Here is a 23,816-nt window from a genome sequence, read left to right on the forward strand (position 1 = left end):
TTAACTTGGCTGCCAATGGCGCTGATTTTTTTTTTTTTTTTTTTTTAATTGAGTGTTCAGAATTGCCGATTCTGGTGATCTAAATTTTTAAGTGCAAAAGAGTGATTTATGGTCTTTTAGACCACAGATCCTTTTTATAAAGAGTTGCTGTCACAAGGTATGTTGTTCCTTATAACAGGACTAAAAGTGATCAGGTTTTTTTTTTTTTTAAGGGACAGTGTTCAATATAATAAGAAAAAATGTAAACCGTGTTCATATCACACATGTGAGGTATCGCTACGAATGTCAGTGTGAGCAATAATTCTAGCACTAGACCCCCTCTGTAGCTCTAACTTGGTCACTGTTAAACATTGGGCTAACTTTTTTTTTTATTATTATTATTTAAAAAAGTGTCCCCCCCCCAAAAAATGTATTTTGAAAGAAGTCTGCGCAAATACCGTCTAACTTAAAATATTGCAACTACCGCCATTTTATTTTCCAGAGTCTTTTTGCTACAAAAATATATGTATATCTTTTTTTTTTGTTTTTGTTTTTTGTATATGTTTGGGAATTTTAAGCAATTTTTTATTTATTTTTTAACTTTTAAACAAGTTTCAAAAATGGGCTCAGTCCTAAGTGGTTAATTGCGTGTAAAGGTCAATAATAAAGCTTTGATGATGCAGTTCACACCAAGAGCCTGCATCAATGCACTTTTATTCATGTCAGAACTTCTCCCCCTTCTATTCAAGTCTATGGGAATGCAAAAGCAGCTTGAAAGGGGTCGAATGCAATTCGATAGATCATAAAATCTCAAACATCTTATGGCCTCTTTCACACTGCGACTACTTCAAAGTCGCGCGATTTCAGGATATGCCTGTGTAACTCAAATTCAGACCAAAGTAGTACAGGGACTACTTTGAAGTTGGTGCGACTTAAAGTCGCACAGATATGAATGGAACTCATTGGAAATCTTGGAGTACGACTTGTCATGCAACTTTGCAGTCCAATGTCGTTTACAAGTCGCACAAGTGTTAAAGGGTTTTAAATTGATTTCAACAGCAAGCTGCATGCTGATGAACGCTATAAGGCACACAATAAATGTAGGGCTGAAACTAATCGATTATGAAATTAATCGATTACAATTTTCATAATCGATTAATTGGCCAGTAACATAATGGGGTTAAAACTAAAATTAGCCCTTTATAGTACAACAAAGCAAATGGCTACTGTAAATATTACTTTTACTGTCCCACAGTAAAAAAAATGAACCCCTTACATTAGTGGTTATTTGCTCTTTTTGTACTTATTTTAGTTTTTTTAACCCCATTATGTTACTAAACATCTCAGGCCTGGTTCACATCTCTGTTTTTTGGTGCTTTTTGCAGAAACACACTACAGTTCATTTACATGTTTTCCTATGGGACACGTTCACATCCATGATTTTTTTTTCAGCTGCTGCCTATTTGGAAAGGGCAAGGAGTTTTTAACGCAAAACAGTGCTATTTTTGTTTTTTTTTGGTTCAATATACTTCAATGGAGAAGCTGCAGAAAAGCATGTAATGTGTTTTTGCAGCAATTTGTGTTTTGTAATCTGCCCAACAACAAATTGGCCCAATTTTTTTTTTAAGGCTATTATCCGATTAATCGAAACAATAATCGGCCAACTAATCGATTATCAAAATAATCGTTAGTTGCAGCCCTAAATAATGCAGCATGCTCATACTTCATGGAAACCTTGCCTATAAGGTCTTAAAATGGCCAAACAATGCTGTTCGAAGACCTGAGTCAAATTAGGACTGCAGTTTTACAGTGCATGCGTGTGAATATAGCCAGCAATGTTATCAGTTTTCCTGGTTGAGGGTGTAGTGTTTAATGTCCTCTTGTGTGTTACAATAGGAACCTTCTGTTTCGGAGGCCCATGAGTCTGCTGAAAATCTTCACATTCAAATGATTCGAGAGTATCAGCAACGTCTTGTTGAACAGAACAGGTAATTTCTTCACGTCAATCTATGTGTAAAGAAAAAATATATCAAGACTGAGCCGCAGCAGGTGGTCTCTGGGAACCCCTGTTAAAAATGTCTGTATCTACAACTCATGATACATTGGTGTGAGATGATCAGTGGAAGAATGCTCTCCTTACATCTGTTGTCTTGGGGGAAGAATTTCACCCCTAGAGATGGCTAAAAAGATTGTCACTGGGAACTTATCCAAGAGGCAAAAATTGGTCATTGCTCAAGGAAGCCCTAGCAAGCATTGGAGGAACCCTGGTTGAGAAGCCCTAGTCTAGGCCAATAAGGAGGGAGAGACTCTGCTCTCTCATGCACATCGCTGGATTGTGATCAGACTCGGGTAAGTATGGGGTGGGGGCTGCCGTCAGTCTTTAGAACCACTGTAATTATGAGATGGCTTAGTGGGAAGAAATGTCCAAAATGGACATTTTGATATTGCAAGGACTGTCAGCTCAGCGTGTAGGAAGGTTCTATTAAATGGTTTGAAGTGGAATGCAGGAAAAATCAGGATGGTGGCTACAAACTAGGGTTGTCCAGATACCGATACTAGTATCGGTATCGGGACCGATACCGAGTATTTGCGGGAGTACTCGTACTCGCACAAATGCTCCCGATACCTAAATAGAATACTTTTTTTGTATTTATCAACATGTTCTATGAAAATTCTTTGAGTTTTTTACTACTGCGTGACAAGCAAATAAAACATTTTTATTCATTTTTACTCATTTTTATTCTTTTATAATGTCTTGAGTTAGAGTTCTTCATAATTCTAAAGAAAATATCCTTAGTCTGTATTGTGGTTTGAAAACTGTCACATGACATTTAAAAAAAGTATCGGTATTCGGTATCGGCGACTACATGAAAAAAAGTATCGGTACTTGTACTCGGTCCTAAAAAAGTGGTATCGGGACAACCCTACTACAAACCTAGTTATGGTTTTTACATTCTTTCAGGGAATATATTAGTGGTTCAAATTGTGACACAAACTAATGGGGATCTTCAGTCATACAATAAAAAGGTGGAAGTTTCCCAGTATGGCAGATTCTTGCAACATCTTCTACACTAAGAAGGATTTTGGATTTTAAATTGCACACCAGAAGTTCATATGGGGCCTTGTGCGCAATGTAAGTTTTTAGATCGTCTGTTTTTGGCTTCAGACGTTTTTTTCTACAGTCATTAAACTCCCATGTTATCCTGTGTGTCCATGCACACATGTGCTGTTATCAGCAGTTTTTGGCTGGGGTGTTTTTTGGCTTCAAATAAACCCCCAAATAATGGGTTCTAAGAGGAGCTTTTCAGCTGTAAAAGCGCTAATGTCAAACGCGGCTCACCAGCGGATTTGGACTTTTTTGATCCATTGAAGAAAAAAAAGTGAACGTGGAAAAACGCTAAAAACCGCTATTGCAAAGACTATGAAAAAATCACTGCAAAGCTACTGGCATTTTTTTTTACATTATTTTAAGTCCAGTGTACATGTATCACTTATAGTGATTAATATTTTGCTTGCAACTTTCTGCCCTTTTCTCCATATGCACAAGGGAGGGAGAATGTTTGCCTATGTTATGGTTTGTGTGGCTACATCTTTGCATTTCTGCTAATTTATATGTGTTTTTTGAGTTGTTGATGGTTACAATGTTGTTGTATGCGTATTTAACTCCAGTCCACATTTTGTTGGAGACTGGGGATAGACTCGTAAAAGTAAGTCCGTTCAGTGACGTCTTGCTAAAGACTAAGGTCAAGATACCTGACCACCTGCAGTAAAAGCCTGAAGGACAACTCCACTTGCGTCAAATAGCTCATACAATTGCTAAACCAGCCTTATTATATTTTAATGTTATTAAAAATGACCTTTCAATCTGCAGCCACTGTAATTTTCTGTAAGATTCAATGCAATATGGCAACCTGGAGGTCTTCTGTACAGTTTGTTTACTTCCCTAGAAATATAATTTCCTGCTTGTGATTGGCTCACTATTTTTTTAATTTTTTTTCTGAAGTCTGCATAAAGATAAAAGTAAACTTTTATGCTTTCTTTGCAATAGGAATTATATTTTTGTGAGTCACTCAAAGTGGTTGTAAAGGCACAAGTTATTTTTATCTTAATGCGTTCTATGCATGAAGGTAAAAAACCTTCTGTGTGCAGCAGCCCCCCTCATACTTACCTGAGCCCTCTCTCGAATCGGATGTCTGTGAGAGCCGTTCCTCTCTGGGCACTCTTTATTGGCTTTTGGCAGAATGGCTTCAATTGCTGTCAATCACAGCCAGTGAGCCAATTAGGAGATGGAGGGGGCGGAAGTAGACTGGATACACAGAGCAGTGGCTCAGCTTGGGTGCCCCACTAGCAAGCTGCTTGCTGTGGGGGCACTCGTCGGGAGGGAGGGGCTAGGAGCGCCGTAGAGGGACCCATGAAGAAGAGGATCCAGGCTGCTCTGTGCAAAACCACTGTACAGAGCAGGTAATTTTGTAAATAACTATTTTAATATTGCTTTAAGGATTATTTCCTTCTAGAAGGATGCAGACGCTACAAGTTTCTTCATTAGAATGCTGAAAGTGCATCAGCGGATTATAGGGCTGCAACTAACAATTATTTTCATAATCGATTAGTTGCCCGATTATTGTTTCGATTAATCGATGGGATAATAGCATTAAAAAAAAAAAAATTGCATTAATAAAAATAAATATTTGGGCCACTTTGTTGTTGGGCAGATTACAAAACACAAATTGCCGCAAAAACACATTTCATGCTTTTCTGCAGCTTCTCCATTTGAAGTCTAGTGAACCAAAAAAAAAAAAAAATATAGCAATGTTTTGCGTTAAAGTCCTTGCCCTTTCCAAATATGCAGCAGCTGAAAAAAAATCATGGATGTGAACGTGTCCCATAGGAAAACATGTAAATGAACTGTAGTGTGTTTCCAAAAAAGGTGTGACCCAGGCCTGAGATGTTTAGTAACATGATGGGGGTTAAAAAACAAAAATAAGGGGGCGTGGCCGGACATGAAAGGTGGCGGACGTGTTCCTGAGGAGCTCCGAGTCCTTTGGATAGCATCCAAATCCATCGGGACATTTATAAACTTTTTTAACTTAAATTAAGTTTATCAATCTACCCAGCCCGGGCTCCCACACTGTCCAGAGCCAGTATTTTGAGGGGATTCGGTCGGCGGGCGCCAGGGATCCATCACCTCCAGCTCCCGAGACCGCCGCCATCTTGCTTCCCGGAGGATCGAGGCCCTAACGGTTATCAGAGGTAGGGGATCACCTCCAGCCCCTATCTTCCACCACTACTATCCCTACCTGTCTTAGTCCGGTGTCGGCGCCGGGTCCCAGGCTCTTCCGCGGCCGCCGCGGACGGGTGCGGCCTAGTCCGTCGGCGGAATCCCCGGCCTTTCCTGGCGTTCTGCCTGGCCTTGTCGCTCTGGGAGTCGGGTGATCTCCTTCGGCCCTCTCCGGAAGCCCCCACATCATCCTGGTCCCATCCAGAGGCCGTGCCTGGTCCCGAGCTCTCCCGCAGCGGTTGCGGCCTAGTCCGTGCTGGTAATCCCTGGCCTTTCCTGAAATTGAGCCCCGCCGGATCGTATCGCGGGCGATCAACCCTCTGTGGTGCAGGCCTCCTCAGGACATTCCCTGGACGTTTACCCCACCATTGTGCCCTGTGTCGGACCCTGCTGCAGCCTAAGTCTGGGACTGCCTGCCTGACAGAGGAGCTCCTACTTAGCAGGCATACGGCGGCCATCTTGGTACACCCCTGTAATCACCAGAGGCCTATAGTCCTCCTAATTAGGGATCTAGGCCCTGTCCCACCACCAGTATCCTCAATACCGGAGGAGCATCATTTCAGCAAGGGACTGGGGTGGCTGCTCCCTTTGTTTCAGAGAGGCTGATCACAACATCTAAGACCTTATAGATCAGTGGGACGACCATCTTGCCTTACCCAGCCTTAGTCTACGGACTTCTCTTTTGCCCCCCTACAGACGCTCTGCACACCCCACTACAATTTAGGGGAAATAACCTGAAACATTGTCCCCAAAGAATTTTGCCAAAAGAACTTTTCACTCCCTCTGTTGTTGACAGTGGGATTCCTAGCAGTAATCTGGAGGGGTTCTGCTGTTTTACTATATCACGGCAATTTCTCTGTCCTATCAAGTTCCCCGGTGCTTACCCCTGACCCCCCTGGAGGACCGTACTTTCCTAATCGAACAATTTGTTCCCACGTGCTGGTGCTGCTCCCTAATGTCCTGCCGGGGACCGGTCATTATGGACTAAATTTACACCTCTAAGTAAAAGGGGGGCGCATGCGAGGCGAGATGCAGACCAGCAGCAACTTGTACTAGCTTCATTGGAATAGCGAAGATTTAAAGCACTATGCAGGAAATATAAAGAAAGTGAAAGGAAGGGGTAGATATACAATAATTCCCCGAAAACAAATCATTATTTCCATCACCTTCCCCACGGGTCCATCCAGTACATGCCGTCTGGCAGGAAGGCGCTCCGCCGCCACGTACAACAATTTTCTTTGTCCACATATCATCTACGCAACAAGGAGCAGAAAAAAATGTCTCATAATAATACCAGCTCTCCGAAGAAGTCACAGTCTTCAAAGTCAGCAGGTGCCCCGTTACAGATGAATGCTTCTACCCAAAACACAAATGAGCACCCCACCCAGATTACAAAAGCCGATTTGGACGACAGCTTAACCAGGATATACGAAAAGCTTGCGGATAAAATACAATATGAGCTCCAAAAAACAACTAGTACACTTACACAAGAAATAGCATCCCTTGGAGGTCGCACAGACGTACTTGAAACTAAACACGACGAGCTTTCACTTGCACACAATGATCTTAGAAAGGACTTTGAACTTCTAGCTGAGAATTACTCATATTTGCAATCACAAGTGGAGGATTTGGACAATCGAAACCGCAGAAACAACCTGAGAATTCGCGGCATTCCGGAATCAGTTTCTGACCTAATGCCGGCTGTGTCTAAGTTGTTCCACAATCTCCTCCCAGAATCTCCACCCTCTGCGTTTGTGTGACAGAATACATAGGGCTCTACGTCCCAAACCACCACCAGATAAACCACCACGGGACATTGTTCTGTGCATGAAAGACTTCATCACAAAAGAGAGCATACTGAGAGCTTCCAGGAACATGCACAACATTGAACTTGATGGCGTTAGAATCCAAATATTTCCAGACATTTCCCAGGCCACACTAGAAAGACGGCGTAAAATGAAAGAAGTAACCTCGGTGTTACAATCAGCTCGCATAAGATACAGATGGGGTTTCCCTTTCAAGTTAACGGTGCCCCACAATGGCACGACCTTCACCGTCTTTAATGTCTTGGAGGGCAAAGACCTCCTGGTGAAGTTGGGGCTTTTAGATCCGGCTGCTGACGCGAGACCATCTACTCCCGCCTCCTCTCCTATCTGGGCTACTCCATCCACACGTCGAGACCCAAGAAGATGGCGACAATCCTTCAGAAACATGGATGCCTGATGGGGTGGTCCCACTCCTTCGGTTGAAGGGTCTTCCTGCTTTTTTTTTTGAATAGTAGCAACTACGGGGAAGAGATGGTAGCTGGAGATGGACACTGACGGAGGGATTTCTCCCCCTCCGTCGGGTTTAACCAAGTTATAATGTTTTGTTTCGCTCTTTCCTGAAAGGTTGCAGGTTAATATTAATATGTTAATATGATAGCCTAAGGTGTACATTTGTTGTACTTCTCTAGAGGAGGTTTTGTTGGGATTTTATATTGTCTTTGACAAGAAGTTATATATATTTTCTAGTCCTTCTCTTTTTTATTGAAAGATGTACTGCATACATAAGGTATTTTTTCAGTTTTATAGAATCTTCGCTGAGACTGATCTGCTCCGTCTCTGTTAGTTTGTCCCCCTACTCACATTGGGTTTCAAAAATATGTTTCGGTTCGTAGCATTTTTCGCGCAACTGATCATGCTATCTGTTCTTCTTACAGATAGGGCTCCCTATGTGAGTTTTGGACAATTTTGTCCACTTTATATATTTTTTTGGTCATTTGGTGCCTGTCACCCTGACCCCCTATGCTATAGAAAAGGTTTTTGCAAGTTATCTTATATTATAAGGTCAACCAAAATGAATCTAGAGTCGATTTTGATATATGGTATTACAGTTTATGCTAGTGACAATTTTATACAAAAGAATAATCTGATCTCTTTCAGAGATCATATTTGGATCAGAATGTCATCTTTTAATATGATGGTGGTGATTCAGTATCTTTTTATACATGCGTTGAGCCCTGGGCCTTGTGAGCTTTATTTTATCACTGATAATTATAATAGTTACCCATTACCTGTTCAATGGGACTTAGGGTGATATCTCACAATGCCCAGGGCATTAACTCCCCTCAAAAAAGGAAAAAGGCTTTCCGTCACTATAAGAGGTTGGGTGCTGACATTGTCCTGTTACAGGAAACCCATTTTGCAACAGATAAACATCCAAAATTTTTCGACAAATGTTACAGCCAATTCTATTGCACTACGTTTAACACTAAATCCAGGGGTGTAGCAATTTTTGTAAGAAATTCGGTAGTATTCGACATTGACAGTATTTTTAAAGATCCAGACAGTCGATATTTGATCCTGAAAGGTTCAATAAAGGGACGATCACTTACCATTGTATCAGTATATGCTCCCAATGATGCACATACAAGCTTCTTTTCAAAATTCTTTGATACCTTAGATAGATTCCACTCCACACATTTAATTGTAGGTGGTGATTTTAACCTTGCTGCACATTCAGCATTAGATAGAAGCAGAGTGGTTCCATCGTCTAAAGCATTCCCTAAATCTTTAAATAGATCATTATACAATCACCAACTGATTGACACATGGAGAGCTCACAATGTAGGTACCAAAGCCTATACATTCTACTCCCACCCACATGACAGTTACGCACGGCTGGATTATATTTTTTGTACCCCAATCCTATTGGCCAACTCCTCAAAAGCAGAGATCCATCCATGCCCCTGGTCAGACCACCATATAGTCTCCTTCAACACCTCACATATAGGCCTAACAAACACAACTCATAAGTGGCGAATAAATGACTCCCTGTTGACTGACCCGATAATCCATCAAAAAATCCTATCTCACATCGAGCAATACTTTGCACTTAACATAGCACCAGACATGCCACCTACGTCTCTATGGATGGCACATAAGGCGGTCATGAGAGGCCATTTGATAAGTATTGCCTCAAATAAAAACAAATCTAAACTAGCGGATATTAGATCCCTCACAAAGGATCTAGATCTTTTGTATCACAGGAATAACCAAAACCCCTCCAGTGACCTTCTAAAGCAAATTCAAGACAAACGCATAGCTTTAGACTCCCTACTTACATCAGACGCAGAAAAGGCCCTCAGATGGTCTAAGGCTAGATTCTTGCTTAATAGCAATTCATATTCCACCATGTTTGCTAGAAAACTAACTCAAACGACAAAACCTTCCCACACCTATAAACTTAGAGATACATCAGGTAACTTAGTGTCACACCCCAAAGAAGTTATGAACATATTTCTAGACTTCTATAAAAAGCTGCTCTCTACACCCCAATCCCCACCTAAACAAACCTCCTTGAACTGGCTTAATGATATTACGTTACCCACCCTGTCTAATGAACAAATTGAGGCGCTCAACGCCCCCTGCTCAGACTTAGAAATTAATAGAATAATAAAATCATTAAAGACCTCTACAGCTCCGGGTCCGGATGGATACTCCACATCCTATTATAAAAAATTTGCATCCACACTAACCCCGCATCTTACAAAATTATATAATCACATTCTGCAGGGAAACCAATTCCCATCAGAAATGCTTCTGGCAAACATGTCCCTTCTTCCCAAACCTAATAAAGACCATTCCACCCCACAAAATTATCGCCCGATCTCGGTCATAGATAATGACCTTAAAATATTTAGTAGATTACTAGCGGATAGATTGGCTGCAGTTATTTCCCCATTAATTAATCCGGATCAAACAGGATTCATCCCAAACAGACAAATAACAGATAACATAAGACTGACTACAAACATTATTCAGGACTCTAACTTACACTCTAAATCCGCACTTTTACTCAGTCTCGACATCCACAAAGCCTTTGACAGCGTCAGCTGGTCATACTTAGACAAATTACTCCCTAGATATGGCATAAATAGCAAATTCTTTCATGGATTTAAAGCTCTTTATCATGACCCCCAAACTCGTATTAAACTTCCAGGCAACAACTCTGACTTTTTCCCTCTGTGCAGGGGCACCAGGCAGGGTTGCCCACTCTCCCCACTCCTCTTTGCCCTGGCAATAGAACCCCTAGCCTGCGCAATTAGAAATAATATAGATATCAAGGGCTACACTAAAGGGTCCAAAGAATTCAAACTAAGCCTCTATGCTGATGACGTCCTTCTCTTTTTAACGAATCCTCTCATCTCCTTACCTAATCTAACCAAGATTCTAGATACCTTTCATGACCTATCTGGATTGGGTGTAAACCTGTCCAAATGCTCAGCCTTACCCATCAACATCCCACCAACCTTAATTGCATCGCTCAAAGACAATTTTCCATTCACCTGGTGTACGGATTCATTTAGATACTTGGGAATACGTGTCACCCCCTCATTCAAAGCTCTATTCCATGCGAATTACCCACCATTATTCAATAATATCAAAAACACAATAAAACTATGGTCTTCACACCAAATATCTTTCTCAGGAAGAATAGTGGCCATGAAAATGGTCTTACTACCCAGACTTTTGTTCCTTTTTAGAGCTCTTCCTCTTACATTGCCCAAAAGCAAGTTAGATTCACTCCAAAGGGAAATTAATAAATTCATCTGGCAAAACAAAAAAACAAGATTTAGCTACTCCCTAATGTTTAGGCCCCAATTGAAAGGAGGACTAAGCATCCCAAACTTATGGCTGTATTATCTGTCCGCCAGACTTACCCAACTTGCACAGTGGTATGCCCCAGCCTCCCAAATACCTTGGCTTCAGTTCGAAGAGCAATCCGTCCTCCCTTACCACCTACAAGGTCTACTCTGGTCCAAATCCATTCTGCCTCAGAGAATTAGACCGTTAAACACAATTGTAACACATTCCCTACAACAGTGGAACAGACAGGTCACCAAATTTAACTTGTCCTCGGACATCCCTCCCTTGGCATCCTTCCTAGGAGACCCTCATTTCACTCTCCAAGATAATTACCAAGACTCATTAGCAATATGGAAGCTACACAATCTAACGAATCTAAAATCTCTCACTCATAACAATACTTTTTACTCATTCACTGAACTACAAACGAGATTTGACCTTGCACACACAGATTATGAAAATTATGAAAAGATAAAGCACTTTTACCAAAAATACCACTCACTTACTCTAAACAACCCTTTCTCACTATTCGAACGTATTTGTATTTCCTCCCCTCGTGACAAGGGTTTAATATCAAAAATCTATAAAAACCTAAACGAATTCAACATGCCAGAAAAAACACACCCTATGCTACAATGGGAATCGGACTTAAATGTTTCATTCTCCCCCGAACAATGGGATGCCATATTTGACAATCTACACAGATGTACCAAAACTTCCACCATTAGAGAATCTGCCACTAAACTGCTGTACAGATGGTACCTAACCCCTGCCAAACTTAATTTGTTTTACCCATCCACTTCTCCACTCTGTTTCAGGGGTTGTCCTACACAGGGAACACTATTACACATATTTTGGGAATGCTCCCACATCAAACCCATCTGGCACAATGCAAGTCTTATGATTGATCGAATTTCAGGTAGAAAAATCCCAATAACTCCTCAAATGTGCCTTCTGTTTGCTCCCATTCAAGACATACCAATTGCAAGTTCCAGATTATCCCACACTCTCCTTAGCGCCATCCACTGGGCCATAGCTTTCAACTGGCGTTCAAACAATGTGCCATGGCCTCAAATTCTTAACCGCATGGAAAATATCAAATTATCGGAAAGAATACACCACACGCTATATGACACTATGCATCTACACCAAAAAAAATGGTCTCTGTGGGAAGCCTCACTACGGATGTAAAATCCATTATAGGTATTCTGCTTAAGCACATCCACTAATTACTACTCTTATGTTATTTCTTTCTCCCCCACGGAGATCGTATAGATCTGCAAATTAGTTGTATACATTCTCCCGTGAGATATATCTATACTTGTATGTACTGTATTATGTAAATTACTCTTTCACTTGTTCATTTTTTACCACTGGTAAATGATTATACTATGACCTTATGCTTCAATAAAAAACGTTTGTAAACAAAAAAAACAAAAATAAGTACAAAAAGAGCAAATAATCGCTACTGTAAGGGGTTCATTTTATTACTGTGGGACAGTGAAAGTAATAATTACAGTAAAGATTTGCTTTTTTGTACTATAAAGGGGTATTTTTTGTTTTTTTTTAACCCCATTATGTCACTGGCCGATTAATCGATTATGAAATGAATCGATTACAATTTTCATAATCGATTAGTTGTTGATTAGTTGTTTCGGCCCTAGCTGATTATATTGAACACTCCTATTTAGTAATTTTAAGGACCTAGTTAAATATTACGGACCTGAAAATCTGTCAGTAAAGTCAGTTTATTTTCCTTATGAAATCACTTTTTTTTTTTTTTTTTTTTTTTTTTTAGGCTACATAAGGAATCTGTGGATGAGGCACGGAAACGTTTAGAGGAATACCAAATACTATTAAAGAAGCGATATCCACACTTATCGATATCTCACCAAAGTACATCTGATAGGAGTATGGACAGCCCAAAACCACAAGCCATAGAGTATCCGCCTTCATCTCCTCCTCCTGCGAATGTGAATAAGTCTCCTCTTAGAAGTGATTCACTTAAAAATTCAGTTACCATTAAGAATAATTTGGAACAGCGGCATGAACCAAATATTTCTCACACTTCCAGGGCCTTGGAGCCTGAACAGATGAGTCCAAGGAATGGGAGTGCTTTGCAGAGTCCAGTATTGACAGGTCCTAAATTGCCTGGAGACTTCTTCCCCCAAGGTGGTGTGGACTCCAACAGACTTGCTGATGATATCAGGAATCTAGGTGGTGTACGTTCCTCACAGAGTGATTTTGGGGAGGAAAGAAGTCTCCAGGAGACTTTACCTCAAACGCATTTTCCTTATCAGAGTCCCGATCAAGATGATACTAGTTTTCTGCATGCTGAAGCTGTTTGTGAGAAACAGTCAACTATATCTAGCCCTGGAGATTATGACACGTCATCTAACACAACATACCATCCATTGCCTTCAGAACTTTCTTTAGGTCTACCCCAAATAGACCTTCCTGAACCAGCTATCCCTTTGCAAGCGCCCAGATTACGTGTGATGGAGAACCAGCCATTAGGAGATTTTTCTAATGTCCGTGAGTTCAGAGAAAGACTCCTCTCCTCCACCGTGGAGATCAGAGCTCAGCAAGACCATCTGAAGGCCATGCAAGATCAGCTAGACAAGCAACGGGATTCTTTACTGTCCAAGCAAAAGAGCCAAGAGGACCATCTCCTTCAGAAACAGAAGCAACTGGAAGAACAAATGAGAAGACACCAAGAGTCGCTTGAAAATGTTTTGGGCACCAGAGAGGTAAGAGAAAATGAGCCAGATCCAAAAATTATTAAAGGGGTTGTAAAGGTACAATCCCCCCCCCCCCCCCCCTAAATAGCTTCCTTTACCTTAGTGCAGTCCTCCTTCACTTACCTCATCCTTCCATTTTGCTTTTAAATGTCCTTATTTCTTCGGAGAAATCCTCACTTCCTGCTCTTCTGTCTGTAACTCCACACAATAATGCAAGGCTTTCTCCTTGGTGTGGAGTGTCGTGCTCGCCCCTCCCTTGGACTACAGGAGAGTCGGGACACTCTACATTGCAGATAAAGGAGCTTTGTGTTAGTGGGAGTCCTGACTCTCCTGTAGTCCAAGGGAGGGGGCGAGCACGACACTCCACACCAGGGAGAAAGCCTCGCATTACGGTGGTGAGTTACAGACAGAAGAGCAGGAAGTGAGGATTTCTCAGAAGAAATAAGGACATTTAAAAGCAAAATGGAAGGATGAGGTAAGTGAAGGAGGACTGCACTAAGGTAAAGGAAGCTGTTTAGGAAAAAAAATTACCTTTACAACCCCTTTTTAAAGCAGCAACTAAAGCTTAAAGCAGTATTAAACTTAAGATTACATTTTCACAGGTAGGAAATTGTATAACGGAAGAGACCATAATGGTCTACTATGTTATAAATGCTTAGCCCTGCTCATTGTATCTTTGCAGCACCCGCACTATGCCAAGATGAAGTGACTCCTGTGCGCATGCACGGAAGTAATGTCATCATGGCCCAGCCATTCAGAGTGAACGGATTTGGTCGGGATGTGAAACTTCTGTTCCAGGAGAGTGAAATCCTTCACAGTGAATCTAACCATGCTCAGTTTGACTGTCTTGGAACATTTTTGAACTCCTGAGTCCAGAATGGCAGAATCTATCATAGGCTTAATAGACTGTAAAGTGGGGTCTTAATATTGGTATTTTTTAATGATAATTTTGTTTTGAAGCCAGGACAGAACAAGTTGCCTACTGACTTCAACCAGATTCCCAAGACGGATCGTTATCATTTTATGTCTACTCTTTTAGAAGCTCTGGATGACAGTAGCCAAGAAGACCTCCGACTCAAACTTGGTAGGTTTTCTTTATCCAATATACAGTAAATGTGATAAAACTAGGACAGAAAGAAGTGGAGACAAGTGGTGAAATCTCTATTCCTGCCAAAGAACTTTGGGATTTTTGTAATCCTGTCCAGCCACTTACCTCTCTACTTCCTCCTTGTTTAACTCACACAGCATTTTGCTTTTTGGACAAAAAGTAACATTTTGGTCTCATGTGACCAGAGCACCTTCTTCCACATCTTTTTTTTTTTTTTTTTTTTTTTTTTAAATCCACTTTATTTTTATTTTATTTTTTTTCTAATTTAATACATACATATGCCTATTCGGCATCCATTACAACTCAATTAGAATACATTGTACAACATTTTTCCGTTCACATAATATTCCAATGTACTACTCCCTTTTTTTTTTTTTTTAAACCCACCCCCTCCACCCTATCCTCTGCACTCTACATAAGGAATCTATCCGTCACCAGTTTTGCTGGTGCAACACTCGCGTCTCACAACCAGGAATGCCAGATCTCCTCAAATTTACCCTCCACTTTCCTTCGTTTATATGCCAAATGTTCTCTACCCAACAGGGAGTTGACATACGCAATCCATTGCTTCCCTGTGGGGACCCCCGGGGCCATCCAGTAACGTGCAATGAGCTTTCTTGCCAGGTACAGCAACCTTGTTATCATATAATACTTTCCTTTTGTATACTCTCCAGGGTCAATGGCCCCTAGCAAGGGGCCTGAGGATCCAATGGAACTGGTACCTGTGCTACTCTGGTAATACACTGGGATACTTCCCCCCCAGTACCTATGTAGCTTTGGGCATCTCCAAATTAAGTGTATGAAGTCCCATTGCTGAACTTTGCACTTTTGGCACATAGGGGTATCCCTTCTTCCCCATCTATGCAATTGTGGCGCTGTTCTATAGGCTCTGTGTAGAATAAAAAGTTGCGATAGTTTGTGAGATGCAGATACGGACACCACAGTAACAGATTCAAGTGCCCTTTCACACTGTTCCTCGTTTATCTCCCCAATGTCTTCTACCCATTTCCTACGACTTCTGAAGGATGCATGGTTCTGTATTGTTATAAGCAGTCCCAAATGTTTGCTGTGTCTCCTACATGGCATCTCGCAAACTGCAAACAGAACTTCTTATGGCTTTCTTTCAAAAATGTCTTTCTTCTTGTCACTCTTCCATAAAGGCCAGATTTGTGGAGAGCACGACTGATAGTTGTCCTGAGGAAAGATTCTGTGGCTCTCTGCAGCTCCTCCAGAGTTACCATGGGCCTCTTGACTGCTTCCCTGATTAATGCTCTCCTTGTCCAGCCTGTCAGTTTAGGTGGACGGCCATGTCTTGGTAGGTTTGCAGTTGTGTCATACTCTTTCCAATTTTGGATGATGGATTGAACAGTGCTCCGTGAGATGTTCAAAGCTTGGGATATTTTGTTATAACCTAACCCTACTTTAAATTTCTCCACAACTGTATCCCTGACCTGTCTGGTGTGTTCCTTAGCTTTAATGATGATGTTTGTTCACTAAGGTTCTCTAACAAACCTCTGAGGGATTCACAGAACAGCTGTATTTATACTGAGATTAAATTGCACACATGTGGACTCTTATTTACTAATTGGATGACTCCTGAAAACAATTGTTATCACTAGATTTTAGTTAAGGGGATATGAGAGTAAAGGGGGCTGAATACAAATGCACACTACACTTTTCACATATTTATATGTAAAAAAAATTGAAAAAACATTTATTTTCCTTCCACTTCACAATTATGTGCCATTTTGTGTTTCTTTCACATGAAATCCTAATAAAATACATATACAGTAGTACCTTGGATTACGAGCATTATCTGCTCCAGAAGCATGCTTGTAATCCAAAGCAATCGTATATCAAAGCAAGTTTCCCCATAGGAATCAATAAAAACTAGATAATTTTGTTCCACAGTGACTGCTGGTGTATGCAGTACCGCATGTGGCCAGAGGTGTGGGGGCGCCCGAGATGTTCAGACACTCGGGTACCGGCTCCCCCACACCTCTGGCCGAATGCAGTACTGCTCACCCCACCGGCCTAATGAACCTTTTATAATGTATCCAGCAAGGAAACTATCAGGTGACATCTTTAACCACTTGCTGACCAGCTGCCGCAGTTTTACTCGGCCGGGCAAATCGACGTTGCCTACGTCACTTTCTTTTGACCACTAGGGATGTGAGTGCATGGCGGGGAGCGATGACCAACGGCAACCGCGATCGCTCGTGTCAGAGCAAGAACCGGGATCTGTGTAAACGCACAGATCCCGATTCGTTCAAACACACAGATCCCGATTCGTTCAGGGGAGTAGAGACAGATCGTGTGTTCATTCAAAGTATGAACACCGATCTATCTCTCCTCCTAGACAGTCCCATCCCCCTACAGTTAGAATACACATGGGTAACACATTTAACCCCTTGATTGCCCCCCTAGTGTTAACCTCTTCCCTGCCAGTGACATTTATAAAGTAATCGGTGCATATTTATAGCACTGATCGCTCTATAAATCTCAATGATCCCAAAAATTTGTCAAGTGTCCTCTGTGTCTGCCATAATATCGCAGTCCCGATAAAAATCGCAGCTCACCTTCATTACTGGTTAAATAATAAAAATGCCATAAATCTATCCCCTATTTTGTAGGCGCTATAACCTTTGGTTTGCACAATCGATATACGCTTATTGCGATTTATTTATTTTAACCAAAAATATCGGCCTAAACTGAGGATTTTTTTTTTTTTTTTTAAGAAATGTAGGATATTAATTATAGAAAAAAGTCCCGGTAAAATATATTGTGTGTTTTTCAAAATTGACTCTCTTGTTTATAGCGCAAAAAATAAAAACGGCAGAGGTGATCAAATACCACCAACAAAAGCTCTATGTGTGTGGGGGGGGAAAGGGACGTCAATTTTGTTTGGGTACAGGGTCGCATGACCGAGCAATTGTCAGTTAAAGCGACGCAGTGCCGTATCGCGAAAGACCTGGTCAGTGACCAGCCAAATCTTCCGGGGCTGAAGTGGTTATCCAGAGTCCATATCTGTGTATGTTACGGGGAAAAGAGCTTCTTTCTATAGAAAAGCAAAGCTTTTCTGTGGCTTCTAATGGTAGAGCTCCAAATCTATTGAATTTAGATGATCTGCTATTCTAGGCCATTGGAATGATTTTTGCCTCCGCCTTTATGTTGTTGGTTGTCAGTGAAATCCATGCTTGTTGGCCTATGCCCACTCCCACCATTGGCAGTTGCATGTTGGAAATGAGATGAAACCATTTCTGTTCATTCACGTGCATATATTTTTGTTTTATGTTTGTTTTATCAGATGTTTGTTCTGTTTCTTATGCTGAATTAAGACCTTGTTCTACAGAGACCTCCGCCCCACCACTGACTTTTCTTTGTAACATTTTTCTGATTACTGTTGGGTGTAGGAGGAGCTTTCTCGGCATCATATGACCAGGTATTCTCTTCTGCAGGTAATGACCTTAGTGTTCTCATCAAACCTCCTGGAAGAGAGCAAAGATGGAGACCTTCAAAGCCACCTGTTACAAAAACCAAACTTGGCCCATACCTTGAGCAACATGAGCTAAGTGCCATCATGGAAGTGGAGACGCCAACTAGCGGCCGACTCTCTAGCTCAGGACTAGCCAAAAGCCATGGGACTCTAACAGGTACAGTATGTCTTGTCTTCAGTGTTTGAAATGTTTTATTAGTTTTCTGGTTCTACTGTCATTCGGTTTTGGTTAAAAAAAAAAGAGAATACGCAACACTAAATCTCTGTATGAAAGTTTTTTTTTATAAGGGTCAGATGTGTTTTGGGCCTGCATTCAGGAGAATTTACCCATTTCAGGCAAAGTGACAGAAACTCAACTTGCTATTTTAAGATGGGTATGAACACAGAACAGGTATAAAATAGTGAAGTGTTGGCCACTAGAAAGTGATTTTTTTTTTTTTTTTTTTTTTATTTCAAATGTTTTATTTGGAAGATCATATTACAAACAAAATATAATTGTACAAATCGACAATAAATAAGAGATGCCGATTACAAATAATTATTTCATAGAATGGAACTGAATATGAAGACTGGTTACATTACATTTTAGCTTGTTAATAACATGTATTAAAATGGGAGAACTAAGTGGATTGAGTAATAGATAAAAATGTATAGACGTGAACTCAGGAGGAGCATCGAGTTTCACATGAAAGTGGAACAACTGTGTGTTATAAAAAGGGGTATCCCCGTTATTCCTTTTCTTGCTAAAGGGATGCATTGTGTCATACAATGCATAGTGAATACGTTCATACGTTGGCTAAAAATCAATGGTTTTTAAGATTAATATAAAATATTTATTCGTTTCTCAATTTTAAATTTATTTTATTTTTTTATTTAAATCGTGTTTTTTTTTTTTTTTTTTTTTTTTTTGGTCCAAAAGCATTTTACTTTATTTTTTATTTTTTTAAACCCCTTTTTGCTGTTTTCCCTTTTATTTATTTTTTTAATTTTTTTTTTTCTTTACACTTGTTTTAAAAATTATTTTAGGCCTTAATATTGCATAAAATGGCCAAAAAAATTATGTATTTTCTAAAAGCAGACACCATGGAGCATAAAATAGCGGTAATTCCAATTTCCTATGCCACGCGATATTACCTCAAAGGTGGTAACAGAAGATGAAGATGCCAATATTATGGGGTGATGTGAGGAAGCTTAGTAACAACTGCCCAAGTAACAGACATGTCCAAAATATGAGGAAAGTAACTTTTTCTGAGATAACCTGCTGCGCCTGCAAGTACGTTTAGAACAGCGTGAGATCTGTGTAAGCATTGCGCAAGTGGTTCTTGCACCCATTAACATGAGTCTTTACATTTCGCGCCCAACATCTTGGTAAATGTTAAGCATTATGTTGAACCCCAAATTTATGTACCTGTGAAATGGCGACAAAGTTGTATACACTATATTTACTGTAGGCTACACTTTAAAAGCCCCCCTATTAGGTCATCAGTTTAGCGGGCTAACTTCAATATTGCCTCCTGATAGCCAGTCCAGATATCTTATCTGGTAGAGCGGATTTTAAGGCTGGTACACACCGAATATAGTCCGACACTCGTGTACAGCAGCCTGTCTGACAGAAGCCGGTATAACGATTTGGCTTTTATTCAGCAGTTATGCTGGAAAACCAGTATCGGATCAGCACTCGCAGCCAATGGCTGAAAGCGCTAATCACTGTGTTCTGGCGGGTGGCAGTCCCCTTGCGAGAACACAATAGCTCAGCAGGGAGATCGCTGTGCTCGCCTCGCTTGTGTGATTACAGCGATCTGTCAGTTTACTTGTTGTTCAGCTCTCTGCTCGGGTAGCTGAGAACCTAGCGGTCTGCAGTGTAAGATTGCTTAGTTCTCAGTCTTGGAGGCTCCGGGGGGGGGCAGATGCGGCATCCACCTAGCTAAGTATGATACTGGATAAAAATAAGTTAACCTCGCACATCTTTTAAGTAATCCCATTTTAGTAAACATAATACCAAAAATTGCAATTACATCTTTTTTCTCCTTTCCAATTTTTTTTTTCTTTAGGCCTGAATGATGCTAGAGCAGCAGAAGTCGTCGGTCGTCCAGACAATAGTCACAGAGATCTGGATGTTTCTGAACTGTCGATTACCAGCATGGACCAGAGTGGTAATGAGAGCTCAAACCAAAGCAGCGGTAAATTATCCTGGAGAGAAATGTTAACTCTAGAAGCGTCACATGATCCCAGCAACACAGGTAACGGCTTTTATTGATTGGTTGACTGTATGGCGCTCTGGCACTGGAGATTTTCTTGTCAGCCAGATGTTCTTTAATTTTCTAACTTAAAGTGTTACTAAACCCACAACAGTAAGATCTGTATATGCAGAATAGCATGCTTGTTATATTTACTGTGGAACTTAACCCCTTAAGACCCGGACCATTATGCAGGTAAAGCACCTGGCCCCTTTTTGCGATTCGGCACTGCGTCGCTTTAACAATTGCATGGTTGTGTGACGCTGTACCCAAACAAAATTGACGTCCTTTTTTTTTTTTTTTTTTCACAATAGAGCTTTCTTTTAGTGGTATTTGATCACCTCTGTGGTTTTTATTTTTTTGCGCTATATACAAAAATACAGTGACAATTTTGAAAAAAAAAAAAATCTATTTTTTACTTTTTGCTATAATAAATATCCCCATATATATATATATATATATATATATATGTTTTCCTCAGTTTAGGCCGATATGTTGTTCTTATGTATTTTTAACAAAAAAAAATTGCAATTAGCGTTTGGTTTGCGCAAAAGTTATAGCGTTTACAAAATAGGGGATAGTTTTATGGCATTTTTATGAAAAAAAAAAAATTCTCTTTGTGACTGTGACCATTATGGCGGAAACATTGGACACTTTTGACACATTTTTGGGACCATTGTCATACTGTCAAAATGGCAGTGAAGGGATTAACCACTAGGGGGGCGCTAAGGGGTTGTGTGCCCTAAGGGAGTGATTCTTACTGTAGGGGTTGTGGCTGGACGTGTGACGTCACTGATTGTCGTTCCCTATAACAGGGAACAGACGATCAGTGACAAGCCAGAGAGAAAAACGGGGAAGGTTTGTTTTACATTCGCCTCTCTCCGTTCTTCAGCTCCTGTGACCTGATCGCGGGACATCGGGTCCGCAGGTCACGGAGCTTCCGTTCGGGTCGCGACTGTGCGAACCACGGCTGGGCACTTAAAGGGCAACGTACCTGTACATGCTTGTGCCCAGCCGTGCTATTATGCCGACTAATATCGGCGTTAGGCGGTCCTCAAGTGGTTAAAGAAGTAAATACTGATGGGTTTTACTTCCTCTTTATTCCTCTGCAAAGAAAATGCATAATGGGCTAGTATGCATCACGATGTCCTCGCTATTGGAAGCATCCATCTTTTTTCCCTCTTCCTTCCGGGGGCCACTGACTCCGGCTCTGTGACTGGCTCATAACATCATTCGCGCGCATGGGAGCTAACGGTCATGGCATGGGCCCTATAGAAACGCCATGACGTGCTCTTTCTAAAGTGCGCAATACGCCGATGACGTTGGAGCAAGCGTATACAGTAAATATCTCCTAAACGTGTAGGACGCGGCAGAGGAACTATTTTCATATTACTTTCTCTTTCGTTCATAGACGGACACAGCCTTCATTGACCTTAGGGTTATGCTTCTTCCTACCAGGAGATTTAGGCAGAATTCTACAGCACTTAAGGTGTTAAAAACTTTCCTTCATGCTGCTCCTCCCAGGGGGCGTGGCTCCCCCAGGCATAACCCACACCCTGCTTTAGCAGCCTCAGTTTGTTTTCTGCCTAACGACAGGAGGTCAAGGCTATCTCTGGAGTTCCTGGACTCTGGAGTTTTTTTCTGGCGATTTTTCTCGCTTTTTTTATTATTTTGTTCCTGCATTTTTGAATCCTGCGATTCTTCTATCAACAGCCGACTGGGTGACAGGCTGGGTCCTCGACTCTTGTAGTCCCCCCATGTTCGGCCTTCGAGCGTGTGCCGGCCCTCAGCTCAGCTTTGGGACGTCCACGACAGGCCCCATTGCTCCAGGGGCGGCCGGGGAACTTTGGTTCTAGGGCACACATATGACCGGTCTCTATGGCTTTGTCACAGTGTGTCTGGCCGACAGCCATGCCGTTTACGGACGTTGGTTCTGTCTGGAATACCTCCAGCCGGGTAGTCGCAGGACAGGTAAGTAGTGGCCCCTTACTCAGGTAAGTGGTCTGGCTGGTGGTTTCCCTGGGGAGGTCGACTGAGGGTCCGCCCTGCTTTCCTCTCTCCCCTTCCTCTCCCTCCTTCCCCTGACTGGGTAGTGGCTGTGAAGGGGGGCCTCCTGGGTTTCTTTGTTACCACCGGGGCCCGTGTGTTGTTAGGGGGACTGTGTTGTTACTCTGGGGGGTGCTGCTGTGTGCTGCTGTGTTCTATGAGGTAATTTTTACCTCAGACAGCGGCCGTCTTGGAAATCTCCTTGGTAACGCTGTGATTCTTTTCTGAGGTAACAAAGCAGTCAGTGCTGCTGTGTTCTATGAGGTAATTTTTACCTCAGATGGTGGCCATCTTGGAAATCTCCTTGGTAACACTGTGATTCTTTTCTGAGGTAACAGACAAAGCAGTCAGTGCTGCTGTGTTCTATGAGGTAATTTTTACCTCAGATGGTGGCCATCTTGGAAATCTCCTTGGTAACGATGTGATTCTTCCCTGAGACACAGCCTCTGGTCAGTTTTAGTGCTGTTACAGTTTTAGTGCTGTGAATCTTCCATGAGGTGAATACACATCACAGTCAGCACATCAGAGCACACCTGAGGTTTTTCAGCTCCCTCTGCAGCTGGGTGGGGTGGTGAATACCGGGGGCCCCCATGCTCTGCAATAGCAGCAAGGAGGTGACCAGTGGTTTTTTGTCCTGCCTTGCAGGGTGGGTGACTCAGCGCTGATACTATGGAACTCAAGCTATGCCTGAGTTAACCCTTAATGCCCCTCCCCCTGCCACATCTGTTATGTTGGCTGTCCTGGGTTTCTTGCCAGGTTTGAAGCAGCTAGTGCCCGGATGGGGGGTAAAAAAGCGCCCCCTCCCTGAAGCCTGCTTCTGGGGATGACACAGAATCGCTGTTTTTTTCTGGTTCTGTTATGTCAGAGGCTGCGGGTTTTAACCCTTATGGATAGTGAGGATGACTCTGCTGCAGTCAGTTGCTGGCAAGAATTTGTTGGAGCTCTTGTTTCTGCGGTGCGTGAGGCTCTAAAAATTGAGGATGTGGCGGAGACACCTCCGTGTCAGTACCAGCAGACTACCACGCATCGCTGAAGTGTTTCCTTGTGTTCCTTATTTGGACTATATGTTATACAAGGAATGGGATGCACCGCAAAAAGTTTGTCAAAAAACTTTGCAACCAGTTACCCCCTTGAGGGGGGCTTTAAAAAAAAAAAAAAAAAAAAAAAAAAGTAGGTCTCTCCTCCGCCAGTGGACCCCCCTGTGTCCAGACTGCGCAAGGCCACCACATTGCCTGTGGAAGGGGCTCCTGCATTTCAGGATCCCGCTGATAGGAGAGTGGAGGCCGTGGCCCGCTCCCTAT

At 41.8% G+C, this 23,816-nt stretch overlaps 1 protein-coding gene across 1 annotated transcript in view; it reads left to right on the forward strand.

The window, feature by feature from the left end:
* The window catches only part of CEP295 (centrosomal protein 295), a 111,559-nt gene that overhangs the window by 44,391 nt on the left and 43,352 nt on the right, over nucleotides 1-23,816 (forward strand). Inside the window, exons 13-17 of the mRNA XM_040340144.1 lie at nucleotides 1,876-1,967; nucleotides 12,686-13,637; nucleotides 14,589-14,712; nucleotides 18,195-18,389; nucleotides 20,284-20,472. Coding sequence (XP_040196078.1) covers nucleotides 1,876-1,967; nucleotides 12,686-13,637; nucleotides 14,589-14,712; nucleotides 18,195-18,389; nucleotides 20,284-20,472 — 1,552 coding nt within the window. The remainder of the gene's footprint in view (nucleotides 1-1,875; nucleotides 1,968-12,685; nucleotides 13,638-14,588; nucleotides 14,713-18,194; nucleotides 18,390-20,283; nucleotides 20,473-23,816) is intronic.

Source organism: Rana temporaria, chromosome 2 (assembly GCF_905171775.1).
Source record: "Rana temporaria chromosome 2, aRanTem1.1, whole genome shotgun sequence".
Classification (NCBI taxonomy): domain Eukaryota; kingdom Metazoa; phylum Chordata; class Amphibia; order Anura; family Ranidae; genus Rana; species Rana temporaria.